Source organism: Hibiscus syriacus, unplaced genomic scaffold, assembly GCF_006381635.1.
Source record: "Hibiscus syriacus cultivar Baekdansim isolate YM2019G1 unplaced genomic scaffold, ASM638163v2 tig00110332_pilon, whole genome shotgun sequence".
Lineage (NCBI taxonomy): Eukaryota > Viridiplantae > Streptophyta > Magnoliopsida > Malvales > Malvaceae > Hibiscus > Hibiscus syriacus.
In genome coordinates this window covers 7922633-7939779 of record NW_024062688.1, presented here as the reverse complement: position 1 = coordinate 7939779, position 17147 = coordinate 7922633, and the positions used below count along the sequence as shown (strand labels likewise).

At 33.5% G+C, this 17147-nt stretch overlaps 3 protein-coding genes across 3 annotated transcripts; 2 read left to right on the top strand and 1 right to left on the bottom strand.

Annotated features, from left to right (window-relative positions):
* Positions 1-237: 237 nt before the first annotated feature.
* Positions 238-3214, top strand: LOC120119844 (translocon-associated protein subunit alpha-like). The gene is made up of 8 exons (XM_039139644.1): positions 238-336; positions 880-1038; positions 1125-1175; positions 1332-1420; positions 1947-2024; positions 2126-2329; positions 2746-2817; positions 3001-3214. Exons 1-8 carry the CDS (start codon positions 255-257, stop codon positions 3037-3039), a joined length of 774 nt encoding a protein of 257 aa, XP_038995575.1. The 5' UTR covers positions 238-254; the 3' UTR covers positions 3040-3214.
* A 6078-nt stretch (positions 3215-9292) lies between these two features.
* On the top strand, positions 9293-13708 carry LOC120119843 (translocase of chloroplast 120, chloroplastic-like). The gene is given in 4 exon segments (XM_039139643.1): positions 9293-9345; positions 9876-10248; positions 10251-12281; positions 12284-13708. Coding segments are annotated over 4 exon segments (3750 nt in total). The 5' UTR covers positions 9293-9309; the 3' UTR covers positions 13594-13708.
* Positions 13709-15897: 2189 nt separating this feature from the next.
* Positions 15898-16875, bottom strand: LOC120120076. Its single transcript, XM_039139821.1, has 3 exons — positions 16758-16875; positions 16417-16512; positions 15898-16169 (listed from the first exon to the last, which is right to left on the bottom strand). The coding sequence occupies exons 1-3, from the start codon at positions 16873-16875 to the stop codon at positions 15898-15900; spliced, it is 486 nt and encodes a 161-aa protein (XP_038995752.1).
* Between the last annotated feature and the right edge of the window lie 272 nt (positions 16876-17147).

Sequence of the window (17147 nt, the reverse complement as noted above, 5' to 3'; positions counted from 1 at the left end):
GTATTATCTATAACCAAAAAAATATTCTAAATAAATAATATTTTATAATTATTTTAAACATAAAAAAATAATATAATATAATATAACCTTGAAGCTTCAGTTAAATACAATTTTCTTTTTCAAACTCACTTTCATTGTTATTTTCAAATTCAGAACATAATATTCCCAGCCCTCACACAAGTAATTTTCAGCTTTTACTACCGATTATTTATTTTAATTTTATTTTTCTGCTTTTCATTTTCCTTGTATGAAAAATGAAACTCTCAGAAATGACAATGAAAAATTCATGGGTTTTCTTCTTCGCGTTACTTCTCCTCGCCTCTCCTCTGCCCCAGGGTTTGTAAATTATTTTCCATATCTATTTTTGTTTGCTCTGAATTATTAAATAGCTATTTACGGTTATTCATTTATTTTTGCTGGAATTTCTGCTTCAATGTCTTGCTACGATTTTTTGATCCATTGACATTAGATGCAATTCGTTTCGTTTTCTTTTAGTACTTTTTTTTTGCATTTCTTATTACATCAATGCGAGATTGATATGTGTTCGGTAATGGGAATTTGAAATGATTTCTTTGTTTTCTAAATCATGGTTGGATTGCATGGACGTGAAATTTCAACTGGTTTATTTTCTTTTATTTTTCAGAGGAAAACGATGGCATCGCTGTGTATTTTTCGTATTTTCTAAAACAAAAGACAATCGAATGAGGTGTCTAATTCTTTGAAGTCCTTTTCAGTAACATTATTGAAGTATTTATTTCTTGATGTTGAATTTGTTTGCTGCATTAGTTTTGTTCCTTATAAGATCATCATTATCAATAAATATATTCTCAATGTTGATTTTAAATTATGGGGTAACATGATTCTTTTTTGGTGTGGTAGTTGCTAGGTGTCAATCAGAAACAGAGGCAGATATTGAAGATGTTGAAGGAGGTAATCTTGGGATTGTTGGTGAGGATATTCAGGCTTTTAGTGATGGCAAATTTGACCCAGCTCCTGGAGTTGAAATTATCTGTTTTTTCCCCAAAAGTGGCGCCAAATGTAAGAACTTTTCGATGTTGTATTCTTTTAGAGTCTTGTGCTTTTTTATTTAATTTCTAACTGGTAACAAATTTTCACTTTGGCAGTGGTTCCAGCTGGAGAAGAGACAGAACTCCTTGTTGGGATGGAAAATGTTGGTAATTAATTCGTCTTCACAACATTACTGGCTTGTTTTCCAGTGAAATATGATGAGTTAAAATTGGTTAATTTATCTATCTGCTGTTGGCTATGCTTAAATGCTTACCTCTTTTTCATCAGCTGTTTTTTTTTTCTTAGCCTACTTTAAATTGCAGGGGAGTCACCTGTGAATGTCATTGCAATTGAAGCTAGTGTTCATCTCCCTTATGATCATCGCTTGCTTGTTCAAAATCTTACCGCACAGGTAATCATATTTATAAATATTCCTGATTTATTAATCAGCTCAGTCTTCATTTTGATTAACTTTTATTATTTCATAACTCAAATCTTTTACTTAATAGAATATCATTGCCTTTATATTTACAGTATGGGTAATCATATATATTGAGTTACAAATATTCCTGAATTTTTATTAATTTTTATTATTTCATAACTTGAAACCTTTGCTTAATTGAATATCATCTCCTTTTGATTTTATAGATAAATTAAGCATTCCTTCAGTTAGTCCTTCTAGATCGGTTCATGTTTACCTGCTATCTAATGTTGCTAACAAAGTTAAAAGGCTTTGGATCACGCATGTTATTTTGTTGATAAAGGCTTATTGGTTTAATGTTATAAACTCCCATTGTCAAACATATGGCCTATAATATGAGCCTTATGCATTGAAGGCTGATCATGCACCTCATTATCTTGTAGTTTACTGCCTATGTTGTGGATTTAACCTGCCTTCTGTGGATTCTGTAACTGGAAATGTCTGTTTAAAAATGTAGGTCTTTGAAAAAGCATCTGTCCCCCCTTCGACACAAGCTACATTCCCTTACATATTTGCTGTTAGCAAGTACTTACAGGCAAATGATTACTTCGGAGTTTTATGCTTTAGAGACTTTTGTTTATCTTTTTGTTAGGACAGTGTTACACTTAAGCTTAATTGTCTAGAACTTTGATGCAGCCCGGAACTTTTGATCTCGTGGGTACAATTGTCTATGAGATTGACCAGCACCCATACCAAAGTACTTACTATAATGGTACCATCGAAGTTGTTGAGGCTGGTGGTTTCCTAAGTTTTGAGTCCGTTTTTCTTGTTACCCTTGGGATTTCCCTTGCCGTTCTCCTTGGTTTATGGCTTCATGGTCAATTTAAGCGGGTCTCCAAGGTATTCTAGTTGTGTCACTTCGCAGTTTTGTTTATTTAATTTATTCAATTATTATGTATGATAATATACTATGCACAAGAAGCAAATGACGCATGTTTGAAACTAGTTATTTGTAAATCCCTTATATAAAATAGTGTTGGATATATCTTAAGAAAGAGAACATCCATAGATACATGGAGGAACATTTACGTTGTTCTAGCATCGACCTATTTTAAGTCTTCCACGAGCTTTTGTGCTGGAAAAAGTGGGGCTGTTAACATTTGTGATTTTTGTCTTGCATTGAAGAAAGCTTCAACTTGTAATGTTACTATTATTGTGGCATGTGCACATACAAGGAGTGAGAGTGATAATATCTCTATGACCTTTTGTTTCTTTTGTGAAGTAGCCTAATAAGTTTGCCTTCATTATTTTGCTAGAGAACTAAGAAGGCTCCGAAGGTGGAAGTCGGAACCAGGACTACTGATGCCTCACTGGATGAGTGGCTTCAGGTAATGGCTTGGCGTAGGCATCACCGTCACAATTCGATGATTTTGCTATTGCAATTAGCTTTTCTTTCCTGTTCACTTCATTCACCCTCATTTGCGTGAATATGTTTATTAAATATCCAATATCATGATTCATGAGTTCATTGACATGGTTAATAATGTTGCTGATAATATCTTAAAATTCAGGGAACATCTTACTCTCGGTCGACTTCGAAGTCGAAGTAGGTTGGGGAGTGCTTGTTAAGGTGAGGCAACTGAAACGCTTGCCAAGTCATTCTGAAATTCTAAAGTGGTTTCAGAATTAGGCCAGTAATAGGCATAACTTGCTGTTGTAGCATGTCAAAGAATTTTCTTTTTCTTTTTTCCCCCTTTTGAAGAGGATACTGAAATTGAGTAATTTGAATACAAAAAGGAATTCAAAATGAGTTATTTTGAATACCAAATAAGTTGAATTATTAAATGTGATAAATTTTATGTAAATGTCAAATATGTTAAAAAAATGCATAAACGGTTAGCTGCATATGTGGATCTTACAGAATTAGAAAAATCAATCAACGTTTACCAATTTTTTTCATGCATTATTTTTCGATTCTCATGGTTGAGGTGTGTGATAGGGAAAGTCTCACGTGCGACAGCCTTAATATACGGCTAAGAAAAGGTGTTACTATTTTTGTTATTATTTTTTTAACAAAACCGGTAAAAAATTACCGAAAACATTATTATTTCTATCGGTTTTGTTATTATTGGGCGTTTTACCTGTTTTGTTAACATATCTGGTAAAGCGTTATCGGTTTTGGTATTTTTTTACTGGTTTTGTTATTATTAGGTACTTTACCGGAAATGTTAAAAAACATTAATATTTTAGGTAGAAATAATAATATTTTCAAAACCAATAACATATTTTCTTAACCGTATATTAAGGCTGTAGGTATAATTTCTCGTGTGATAAAAAAAATGTATTTTCAACTTTTAGGTTCTCGAAATTGTTGCACTAACTAAATTAGCTACGTACCTAAACTGTTATGATGTTTCTTCAATGAGAAAATCATTGTATTTGTAGTCTAAACTTTTAATACTAGTACTTTTAGAGGCAATAACGAATTCCAAAAAAAAATTATAGGACGAGTCAATATAAACATAATAAAAAATGTATCTAAATTTTTTATATATTTTTTGATCATCTATCGTTAAAAAAATAACAATAATGTTTTTTTAATTATTTTTTAATCATGACATAACATCATCTTATAATGATATGTTGACTTTTTTTGCTAATTTTTAGAGACTAAAATGTAACATTAAATGTGATTTAAAATGAACAATAGTTGAGTGATCAAAATAAAAATTAAATAATAAATGGGTGATTTAATAGAAATTTACCTTTTTTGGGCATAGAGGGCCAAGTGTAGTTTTGATTTCTTTTTTAGCATTGAAGTTTGAAAAAGTACATTTCAGTCACTAACATTTTTATTTATAGCGAAACGGTCACTCAATCGTTGATCTTCGTTACTCAAGTCATGGAAGTATGACGCGTTAACTTTATTTATAACAAAATAAAGTTGCTTCATGGTCCAAAAAACAAGAACTATAACAAGTCAACCGAATATTAAAGAAATTGATGATAATTAGACTTTATATGCATAAGAATTTCGATAATAATTCCTTTGGGATTGATTCCACAATATTGCAACATACATTTTTGCCATTGTTTTGAAAGAGATAATTCTACAAACCTTAAACCTAAACCTAAATTTATAATAGTCCTCGCACCCTTTTATTAACAATATTTTATTGGGACCTTGCATTTTTTAATTACGTCAAAAATGCTTTTATGTTTTTGTTTCCATTGGCCCTAAATCCTAGGTGACGATTCACCCACCATGTCCCTAAAAATATCTATATTTTTATCAACGTTTCCAAATTTTAATTGATGGGACTTTTCAAATGATTTAATTGAATTAAGAAGGCTTTTGAAATGATTTAATTTTAAATTTTGATATTTTTATCATCATTTTTAATTTTTAAAAGTATCAATCATTAATGCATAAATATCGTTTTCAATTGAAACATTTTCAATTTTTTTGGGCAAAACCTATTTTATTATTAAAAATATTGACATAACATATCGTAACCAAAATTTCTATTCAAAACTTTGACATTATGGGGTACAACATATTTTATAAAAAATATTAACATTACATTGCAGATTGCAATCTATTTTCTTAGTGAGCCATAACATTCTTGAGAGTAACTTATTTAATTAATTAAAATATTAACATTACATATTGTAACATATTTTTTAGTGAACTATGACATTTTTGGGCGCAACTGTTTTTATTATATATATTCATAAGATTTCCAACTTTTAACTTATTTTATTATCGTGGAAAAATTCAAGGCTCCATTAACTTAAACTATAATAATATTTTAGGTGTAACCCATTTTATTAATAAAAATATTAAGATTCCAGATTGTTAATAAAAATATTAAGATTCCATATTGCAACATACTTTCTTATTGAACCATGACATTTTTTGACGGAATATTTTTTATTAATAAAAATATTAACATTAAATAAATAAACCCTATTTCTTATTGAACCATGACATTATTGGGCGCAACCGTATTTATTATACTTATTTATAACATTTGAAACTTTTAACTTATTTTCTTATCGTGATAAACTCCAAAGCTCCATCAGCTTAAACTTTGATAATATTTTAGGTGCAACCCATTTTAATATTAAAAATAGTAAGATTCCAGATTGCAACATGTTTTCTTAGTGAACCATGACATTCTTGGATGTAATTTATTTTATTAGTAAAAATATTAACATTACAAATCACAACCTATTTTTTATTGAACAATGACATTATTGGGCACAACCGTATTTATTATACATATTCATAACATTTTCAACTTTTAACTTATGTTCTTATCATGTGAAACTTCAAGGCTCCATCAACTTAAACTCTGATAATATTTTAAGCGGAACTCATTTTATTATTAAAAATATTAAGATTCCAGATTGCAACATACTTTCTTACTGAACCATAGCATTCTTGGGCACAACCTATTTTATTAATAAAAATATTAACATTAAAAATCTAAACCTATTTCTTATTGAACCATGACATTATTGGGCACAACTGTATTTATTATACATATTCATAACATTTTAAGCTTTTAACTTATTTTATTATCGCGGGAAACTCCAAGGCTCAATCATCTTAAACTTTGATAATATTTTAGGCGCAACCCATTTTATTATTAAAAATAGTAAGATTCCATAATGCAACTTGCTTTCTTAATGAACCATGACATTCTTGGGCGTAACCTATTTTATTAATAAAAATATTAACATTACAAATCACAACCTATTTCTTATTGAATCATAACATTATTGTATGCAATCGTATTTATTATACATATTTATAACATTTTGAGTTTTAAACTTATTTTCTTATCATGGGAAATTAAAAGACCTTATCATCTTAAACTCTGATAATATTTTAGGCGTTTTATTATTTAAAATATTAAGATTTCATATTACAAACTCATTTTTTACTGAAACAATACATTATTGGGTGCGATCATACTTATTATATATGTTCATAATATTTTTCAGTTTTTAACTTATTTTCTTATCGTAGGAAATTAAAAGGCTCCATCAGCTTAAACTCTGATAACATTTTAGGCACAACCCATTTTATTATTAAAAAGATTAAGATTCCATATTACAACCTCCTTCCTTACTGAAACAATACATTATTGGGCGCAATCGTATTTGTTATATATGTTCATAACATTTTCAGTTTTTAACTTATTTTCTTATCGTAGGAAATTAAAAGGCTCCGTCAGTTATAACTCTGATAACATTTTTGATGCAACCAATTATGTTAATTGAATTCATAACATTTACCGTTTATAACTTAATTTTTTACCTTGTATAACATTATACTAAAACCTATTATTTTACTCCGTCTGAAAAGTATTCCAATTTCAAGTTATAACATTCTCAGCCATGCTTTTAACTTGTAACATTTTTTACTGGTCACGCCTTTTATTAGCCTTATTTTAGGCGTCTCACAACATAACTCCTTTTTTTTTTAATTGTTTGGCTTCTGTTATTGTTTTCTTTGTGTTTCTCCCAATGATGTCAAACATGAAAATTGTCTGACGACAAACTAGTGAGTAAACACCATCAAGTGGGTGATTACGACCGTCGATTGTTGGGTGAGGGTGATGAGGGTAAAATTGTTGAAGGTGGAGTGAAATATGACTTGTGATATTAGATTTAAATTTTATTTTTTTGATCTTATGTGATAAAAAATAATAAAAATAATATTAAAATAATCCATGTCATTCGAGAGTGATCCAAACAAGAGTCATTTGAAGTTTAATAATGAATTAAAATGATTTAAACTCTAGTGATCTAAATAAGAACGAAAAAACCAAGTGATGAATGGTTTATCTTTATTTTAAATCAACAAGATTTGAATCATATTTTTTAGCGGTGTTGCTGATGACAAGTCGAAAGGATTCGTTCTTCCATGATTAGTCATAGAAGGGTGACGTTGCATTGGTAGATGGTTTTCTCAACACCAATGAATAGATATGGGTCGTTCTTCATCAAATAGTAGATGTGATTTATCGTGTTTCATAAACATACTATATTATCACTCGAAAAGGCATTCACCAATATCACTACAATATACTCTAATAGCATATTATTATACACCATTACTATCAAACCCGATATTTACTTCATACGCATTATATTGGTGATGCTTATCCACCAGTACCACCAAATTCAATCTAGTCAATCCAACCAATAACGCCATTTTCATCGATAAAGTTTCCCATATTTTCGCAATTCACATTTAACGGTGGAATTGTTGATTAGATATCTCTATATTAGTTATTCTTCACAGGTTATCCATCATGGTACAACTGAAATAAATCGATAGATGAACTCGTCTAATGAACACACGTCGATATCGATAATGTTAGAAATAATATTAATCAAAATGATAAAAATACGGACAATGTCAATCATTTTGAAGAACAATTGAGATATCCCATAAGAAACAGACAATCTGAACTCAATAACCCTGTTAACGAAAAAGTCATTGATGACATAATTTTTATTTATTTATCAATATTATATTTTTTTTATTTGTACTATAATATTTAAGTTGCATTTAAGTTTATAACACTTTAATTTTTCTCAAATTATAATAAAATCATTTAATTTTGTAATAATTTTAATTTCCCCAAGTCTATAACAAGTTCATTTAAGTTTATACCATTTTAATTTAAAGATTATTTAAGTTTGTAACAATTTTAATTTCTTTAAATCTATAATAAATTATTTTAAGTTTATAACATTTTACTTATTTTCTAATATAATTCTTTGAAAGAAATGTTTTATCGATCGTGTTTTTTACGTGGATCAAAAATATTTTCTCAAATTACACTTTTCACACCTTTATTATAGTGTTAGGAAATACATTATTTTAAAATAGACTAAAAATGAATGTCAATTTTAAAAACAATTGTTTAGTGATAATATTCAGATTAAAAAAAAAACTCAATTAGGCATGATTTGATATTGAGGTATAGATCCCTATAATTGCCTTACTAATACCCGTCCAAATACATGTGGTCAAAAGCAGCCCCCAACTAATTCCAAATGCATTGGATACACAACATCCACCACCTATAACTCAATTTCACTCCACTCCAGGAATCAAATTATTTCAATAATTAAAAAAAAATATTTTTTTAAAAATTACAAATTTAAACACTAGTAATTATAATAAATTTACTCACTAATTACCCTTTTTTTTATTTTTTTAATGATGCAATATCTTCTTTCAAATTTTATTAGTGAGGAGGAAGGAGGAAGAAGAAAGTAAGTTGTATATATTGATTCTATAATCATATGGTATATGTTATAGATTAGAGTGGTTTTGGGTTTTTTACGAGCTTAAGGTTTAAGATCGAGTTTTATGAGTTTTAAAATGATTTAAATAAAATTAAATTGATAGAGTGGTATGAGACAACGAGACGAATTTATTGATATCTTGAATGATCATATAAGACGTCAAAGAACGATAATTACAACATCAATATGACAAGAGGATGAAATCATAAACTTTTATATTTAGAGGAGAAAGATAAAATCAAGAAAAGGAAAATGGTATGGATAATACATGTATTTCATGTTAATAAAAAATAGTCTACGTTAACACGTGATTGTCATGCTGTCCTTCTATTTATGATTTAACACTTAAGTGATTAAAAATAAATATACATAAAAAATTTAATGAATAAATTAAAATTGTTCGAACTTTAGTGATCAAAATAAGAGAAATAATAGAGTTAAGTGATGAAATATGTAATTGACCCTTTGTTTGGGTAAATGAATCCACCTTCACCCTGATTCGGCGTTTTTCACAATCATACAAATTAACCATCTCTCACCGCTTGATGACAACCCAACATCCATCTCCATCCGTTGTTCAGGTAGATCTTATCCTTTTTCTTTTTTCTAATAGTAATATACATCCTTTCTTATGCTAACCCTAAGGCCAAAGCATTTGCAGATGATTTTTAAAAGAAATAAATGAAAGCATATATAATCTAAGACCCTCTCTCTCTCAGTATACTTCTTAAACGCATACCCCCTTTTCTTTCTTCCGAAAATAAGAAACACCAGGTAGGTACCCTTTATTTTGTTATTATTGCTTTCTGTTTATGGTTTGCATTTACAGCTTTTTGTCAATCTTTTTTCCCAAAGAAAACGTGATAAAGAACCTTTAGTATGAACGTGGGATCTGATTTGTTTTTGGAAAGATGATATTTTGATCGTAAAGAAATGGAAAGATCTATTTTATTTTTTGTTGACATGTGGATGGATATTGCATTTTTTTTGTTCGGGTTTTAGGAATTGATGGACTTTCGTTTTGTGAGTGTTTTTCTTATGATTGATTGTTTGTTGATTATTGAGATGCTGGTTAAATGGGCTCCACTTTTATGGTTTTTGGTGAGTTTAGGTTTTTGAAGCAACATTCGTGAAAACGGAAAACGGGGTAGCAATGGTTGATGGTTCTGTTACGGGGGACAATATAATTGCAGAAGAAAGGGTTGCCAATAAGAAAGTGGATGTGGGGGTTGTTGGGGATTCCGGTGAAATGAAGGGACGAGAAGATGAGGGTTTTGAGGAGCCAATTGTAACACAGGAGAATTTGCAAGAACTGGCTGAAAAATCAGTGCTTGATGACAGTAATGCAAAAGGAAATTTTGAAGAGCCTATTGAAGTTCCAGCTGAGGTTAAAGCTCAGGAGAATGTGATTCCAAGTGAGGTTGGAACTCAGGCGGATGTGACAGAGTTGGTGGTTGAGCAGAAAGAGAAGGAACTGTTGATCGGGAGAGTGTTGGTGGCGGTGTGGTGCTGGATAAGATTGACGATGGATGGAGTGAAATGGGAGCAATGACTGATGAATTGAATGGTGGCCTGGAAGTACCTGAAATCAGAGGTACTGGAGAAACAGCTCTTTTGAGGGATGAGGAAAAAGGAAATCTGAAGTCTGATACTGTAACTGAGATGCCTGTAAAAGGTGATACCGATAAGGCACATGTAGAGGGAACATTGTCTGATGAAAGGTTGGACACTTTGGAAAGTGATAGGGTGGAGGAAGATGTAAAATCAGAATCTAATTTGGAGGTTTTGAATCAAGAGGAGAAGGGTGAGGAGTCAAGAGAGGATGTAATGGCTACTAATTATCATGACAAAAAGGTGCTGGAATCTGCTGATACTTCAGCTGGCATGAGTTTCAAGCTTGAAGATGACAAAGTCATTGAAACTGTGAATGACAAGTCAGCTAATGTTGATATGGGAGATAAGGGAACAAAGAGTAGGGAAGTAAAAGGTGGAGATGAAAATGAACAAGCAGGTGACACTTTTGCTGCTGAGGTGGAGGATAACATGATTTGTGAAGCAAAATATTCATCAGTTGCAAGGGACATAAAGTATAATGATGAGATTGATGAACTGAAAAATACGCTGTCTGAGCTAAGTAAATCTGTGGAAGGGACAGTTGATTCTGCATCTGGAAACTTGTCTTCTACAGAAAAGTCCACAGGTGAGAGGAATGAGCAGATTCAGGCTTGTAAAACCGATACGGGAACAGAGCTTCATGATGGTTTTCAATCTCGGCTTCCTCATGAAGTGGCTCAAGATATTCACTTTTTAACTGAAAAATCTGAAAAGAAAGCAGAGAAAGATCATCAAGATAAGCAAAGCTATAGAGTGACTCTAGAGCAGGAAGTGCAAGATGCTCCAGGATCTTCTTTGTCTGCAAAAACCGAAGAGTTTGAGAAGAAAGCAGACAGAGATCAGGAGCCTAAGACAAACACCTATGTGACTAGAGAACACGAAATTCTACCAGCTCCAGCATCATCAACACCTGTTATATGTGCAAATCCTGCTACCCCTTCTCATCCTGCTGGCCTTGGGCGTGCTGCTCCGCTGTTGGAGCCTGCACCCAGGGTGGTGCAGCAGCCTCGTGCAAATGGAAGTGTCTCTCGGGCACATTCACAGCAAATTGAAGATCCTGGTAATGTTGAGGCTGAGGAGAGTGATGAGACACGTGAAAAGCTTCAGTTGATTAGGGTTAAGTTTTTGCGTCTTGCAAATCGGCTTGGGCAAACTCCCCATAATGTTGTTGTGGCACAGGTTCTGTACAGACTTGGATTAGCTGAGCAGCTCCGGGGGAGAAATGGGGGCCGTGTCGGTGCCTTTAGCTTTGACCGTGCTAGTGCTATGGCAGAACAGCTTGAGGCAGCTGGAAATGAACCCCTAGATTTCTCCTGTACAATTATGGTGCTTGGGAAGACAGGAGTTGGTAAAAGTGCTACCATCAATTCAATATTTGATGAAGCCAAGTTTGGTACTGATGCTTTCCAGACAAGTACAAAGAAGGTTCAGGATGTTGTGGGTACAGTCCATGGTATTAAGGTCCGTGTAATTGATACACCAGGCCTTCTTCCTTCCTGGTCTGACCAATGTCAGAATGAGAAGATCCTTCGCACTGTTAAAAGTTTCATCAAGAAAACACCTCCAGATATTGTGTTGTACCTTGATAGGTTGGACATGCAAACCAGGGATTTTGGTGATATGCCCCTCTTGCGTACCATCACTGAGATCTTTGGTCCATCTATATGGTTTAATGCAATTGTGGTTTTGACTCACGCAGCTTCTGCTCCACCTGATGGTCCAAATGGTACTGCTTCTAGTTATGACATGTTTGTCACTCAACGTTCTCATGTTGTCCAGCAGGCTATTCGTCAGGCAGCTGGGGATATGCGGCTCATGAATCCTGTTTCGTTAGTGGAGAATCACTCTGCATGTAGAACAAATAGGGCAGGCCAGAGAGTATTGCCTAATGGTCAGGTCTGGAAGCCCATTTGTTGTTGCTTTCCTTCGCATCCAAAATTCTGGCTGAAGCAAATGCACTTTTGAAGTTGCAAGATACACCTCCAAGAAAGCCTTTTGCTACTCGAACAAGAGCACCTCCTTTGCCTTTCCTTCTTTCATCACTTCTTCAATCAAGACCACAAGTTAAGCTGCCTGAAGAGCAGTATGGTGATGAGGATGGATTGGATGATGATTTGGATGAATCGTCAGACTCCGAGGAAGAACCGGAATATGATGAGTTGCCACCTTTCAAGAGATTGACTAAAGCACAAATAGCAAAGCTTAGTAAAGCTCAAAAGAAGGCATATTTTGATGAGTTGGAATATAGGGAAAAACTTTTTATGAAAAAGCAACTAAAGGAAGAGAAAAAGCGGCAAAAGATGATGAAGAAAATGGCTGCTGCAGCTAAGGATCTGCCAAGTGAGTATGGTGAAAATGCAGAAGAAGAAACTAGTAGTGCTTCTTCTGTTCCGGTTCCCATGCCAGATTTGGCGTTGCCTACTTCTTTTGATTCTGATAATCCTACTCATCGCTATCGTTCCCTTGATTCCTCCAACCCATGGCTTGTGAGGCCTGTTCTAGATACTCATGGTTGGGATCATGATGTGGGTTACGAAGGTATTAATGTGGAAAGACTGTTTGTTGCTAAAGATAAATTTCCTATTTCATTTTCTGGCCAGATTACCAAGGACAAAAGGGATGCCAATGTCCAAATGGAATTGACCAGTTCTTTAAAGCATGGGGAAGGTAAAGCAACTTCAGTGGGTTTTGATATGCAGACTGTTGGAAAGGACTTAGCCTATACACTGCGCAGCGATACCAGGTTTAGTAATCTCAAGAAGAATAAGGCTACAGCAGGAATCTCGGTTACACTCTTGGGTGATGCATTGTCGGCTGGAGTGAAAGTTGAAGACAAATTGATTGCTAATAAGCAGTTCCAGGTAGTCATGACTGGGGGTGCTATGACTGGTCGTGGTGATCTTGCTTATGGGGGCAGTTTGGAAGCCCAATTGAGGGATAAAGATTACCCTCTGGGTCGCTCCTTGTCTACTCTTGGTTTATCTATAATGGATTGGCATGGAGATCTTGCCATCGGATGCAATATACAGTCACAAGTACCCATTGGACGGTCTACAAACCTAATAGCTCGTGCCAATCTGAATAACAAAGGTGCAGGACAAGTCAGTTTGCGACTAAATAGCTCGGAGCAGCTACAGCTTGCTTTGATTGCTCTCCTTCCATTACTGAAAAAGCTATTTGATTTTCCCCATCAAATGCAATATGGACAATACTGAGAGTTAGGATGCAATGGATAAGACATTTCTAAAATGGTCTATGTGGGTCTTTGAAGGCTGTGAGTGAAACTCTGAAAGTAAGGTGCTGATAATTTTTCCATCGTTTTTCTATTAATCTTTGCCCTGATTATATGGTGATTGCAGTTTCTTTGTTTTAGATATTTTGCATAAGAAGGTTATTTTTTGTTCCCATGAAACCATGTTCAATCAAGAAGTGCTTCTTTTCTCACTTGCTTATGGCTCAACTGCTAACAAATGATTTATGTGCGAAAGTAGCACAAAGGATTACACAGGTTACCAAATCTGATCCAAGTGACATTACTGGCAATGTAATAAACAATTATATATGAATGATGGCCAAGATTCAAGATTGCAAATTGGGATCATTTCACTATTTTATTTCTGTAGCTTGCAGGAATGCTTTGAAAACAAAATAAGTGGTGGGAGTTTAGAACTGAAAGCTGTTAATCAACTGCTGTTTTGATCATGTTGAATAGTGGCACACTTTGAATTTGTATTATCCGCAATCAGATTGGAGTATCAAATTCAGTTGTGTTAAGAAATTGAACATACTCTTACTCGAATAATTTTTTTTTTGAAGAAACCTTAAAGCTTATATTATTCGGATTAGAGAGTGGGATATCAGGTAAAAGCACAGTATATTCAGTTTTCCTATATATTTGGAAGATCCTTAGATAATCATATATATATATATATATATATATATAATTATCCTTTTATGAAAAAAGTTGGAGAAACATAGCTCTCAACTACATTAGTTGTGTATGTATGCCCACTGACTGGAGCATTATATCAGGCTTAGTTTTAAAAAGCATGTATAGGCACGCTTAAAGCGTAGGGCGCACATGAATATATAAAAAATTGTCTCCAACAACGCAGGTGATGTGAGGGACCAAAAGCCCACTTAAACGCGCACTTTTATAGCTTTTTGAAGAGGCGCTGCTTTTGATACCTTAGAGATAAATGTCTTCCCCATTCTTCTGTTCAGTGGTGTGAATAGGTTTTTGAAGAGCCTACAAGGAAAGATCAGAGCATTCGATTTGTTGAATCATTAGATGCTAAGTATTATTAGATTTATTAGTTATCAAATAACACCTGTGAATCAGTGAAATATACAAAAATAACAGTCATGAGAGGTAAAATGAATATTAGGATATTACTGCACCTTGTCTACGAAAAGTGCATGCCTTCGTTCTGTGCTTTGTATTTAGGTTCCAGAGATTTTTTGCGCTTTAATTAGCCTTTCGTCTTTTAAAAGTAATAAGTACATCCTTTAATTGTAAAGCCTTGAAGCAGCATGCATTAAATAGGAGTTCCAGAAGCAATTCTTGCCCTTTGGTCCCTTCATTTTCATTTAATGAAATTTAAATTCTCAAGCAGAGCAGTGGCTCCATCATTAATTACTAGCCAGAGTTGTTAGCAAGATTGAGAACTTGTAATCAACTTAAATAACGTCTTTCACCAATTCCACCTACAACACTTAATGAATCATATCGATATGTATATATTTGGTTATGGGCTTGAGAGTAGGATATTTTAAATATAATAAAATTAATGGAAAACAAAAGCCTTAGAACTATGGACAAGTGAAATCAGTGAATGTAGCAGAAAGAGGATATCTTATACATTTTCACAGTAAGCATTAGAAGCTTTTCATTTTCTGAAACATTTTGAAAGCTTAAATTATTGTTTTTTTTATGTGGAAAAGAAGCCTTCTGATTCTATGCTGTATCATACGAGAATTGGCAAATGCCAGATAAAGATAATAGCAGAAAGAACATGAACTTGAGTTTGAATGCTGCAAATAAACATTGAACTCCATCAAATAAAATTGTTTCTCGGCACCATTTGCTAAAACTGTAGAAGAATAAAATATATCTTCCAGCAAGAAAAAAAAAAGTTACAGTAGAGAAGTGCCACAAATGACCACAACTGCATAAATGCTGAAATCTGTGAAAAGTGCTCGGATTGTCTGATAGGCCACTAACCCTCTCTCCACAAGCACAGCTGTTGCATCCCAGTTTTCTTTATTTTCTTGAGATGCTGCAGGTTTCTCTTCCTCAGCCTCCCCGGAGACTCCTTTCTTGCTGAGAAACATCCGGCTGAGCACAATGGCGAAATCGATCAGTAGGATTATGTAAAGAGGCTTCGAGGCTACGTTGCTATCGGGTGTGCCTATACTAAGTCCAAACAAGGGGAAATTAATACGAGAAAGAATTACACAAAATGCTATCACCAGTGCACAAAAACTGCGTGCACTTTCGGAAGCTATAATGCAGGAATTCAGTAGTTTTGAAGAGAATAAATTAGGTTGAGCCCTGCTTGTTTTGGTAGTGTTTCGGAGTTGGTTGAAGCTTTTCGGATCGATGCTGTCTCCATTTTCGATTTATCCTTTTCTCCTACAGCACGAGCAGAAATTGCGTAGGTACTGGTCCCCTGGTTTGGTAATTGAGCTTGGCTTTCATCATCTTGGGAGTTGGCACTTGATATTTCTTGCATGCTACCTTGTTTAAGAGTACTAGAAGTAGAGGCTTCACTCAGTCCCACAGGCGCAGCTGCAAAAATCAAATAAAAGTATTGGAAGTGTGATTGTATACATCTTCCACGTAACATAAATAAATTACAGGTTCCTATTATGCATATTTATCTTCATAATCCGGAGAAAGAAGAAATCTATACTAGTTGGTATATATATATGATTCTTTGTCATGAAACACTGATGCTGCTATATTGTGAATATTTGATCAAACAGAAGATAGCAATTTCATCATGAAAGAGTTATGCATTGCACATATCGCATACCACTTGTTTGACCAGACTGATTGGTTTCCGGTGGCGGATCATCGTCAGTGAAGAATGCCAAACGATCTCGAGCATCGAAGCTTTCTTTCTTTTCATCTGTCAGAAGATATGTTAACTAAGCCTATAAGCAAGGTTTCTCATTGCTTTGATTTCTTGGTCAATGATTAACAATTTAACAATGCAGCAAATGAAGTGTTTTAAGATAATGAATCTAAAACTTTGAAATGAACAAATATGAAAATAAAACTAAGAATCAAATCAAATATCAATCTAATTACAAAAGGCAAATCATGAAAGATGAGATGTTTCTAGAAAGCCATTAAGGTGATAAAAGAGGATACCGGTAGATGGAGTGGGATGATGATCTTGTGGACGTGCAGACCGGATCTGAGACATCCGGTTCAACCCTTTCTCCGCATTTCTCCGCTTCCTTTCCTCTTTCTCTGTGCTCATTTCCATCTCTCTGATTCTGTTTGTTTATTCTTCTTTTTTTTCCCCTCTCTAAACAAGTCAAAAAAAGTATGTTAGTTAATTCTGTTAGGAATTTCAGGGAAACGGTGTCGCTTTTATTGCTTCCTACCCTTTTTTTTCTCCCTTTATTTGTAATATCCACGACTTCAACTTTGTTCAATTTCACATCGGTAAGACGAGAGTGTACAAATCGCTCTTTATAAATAAGAAGCAAGTTTTCTCCAATCATATGGTGACATGTGATATTATCCGATAGAAGA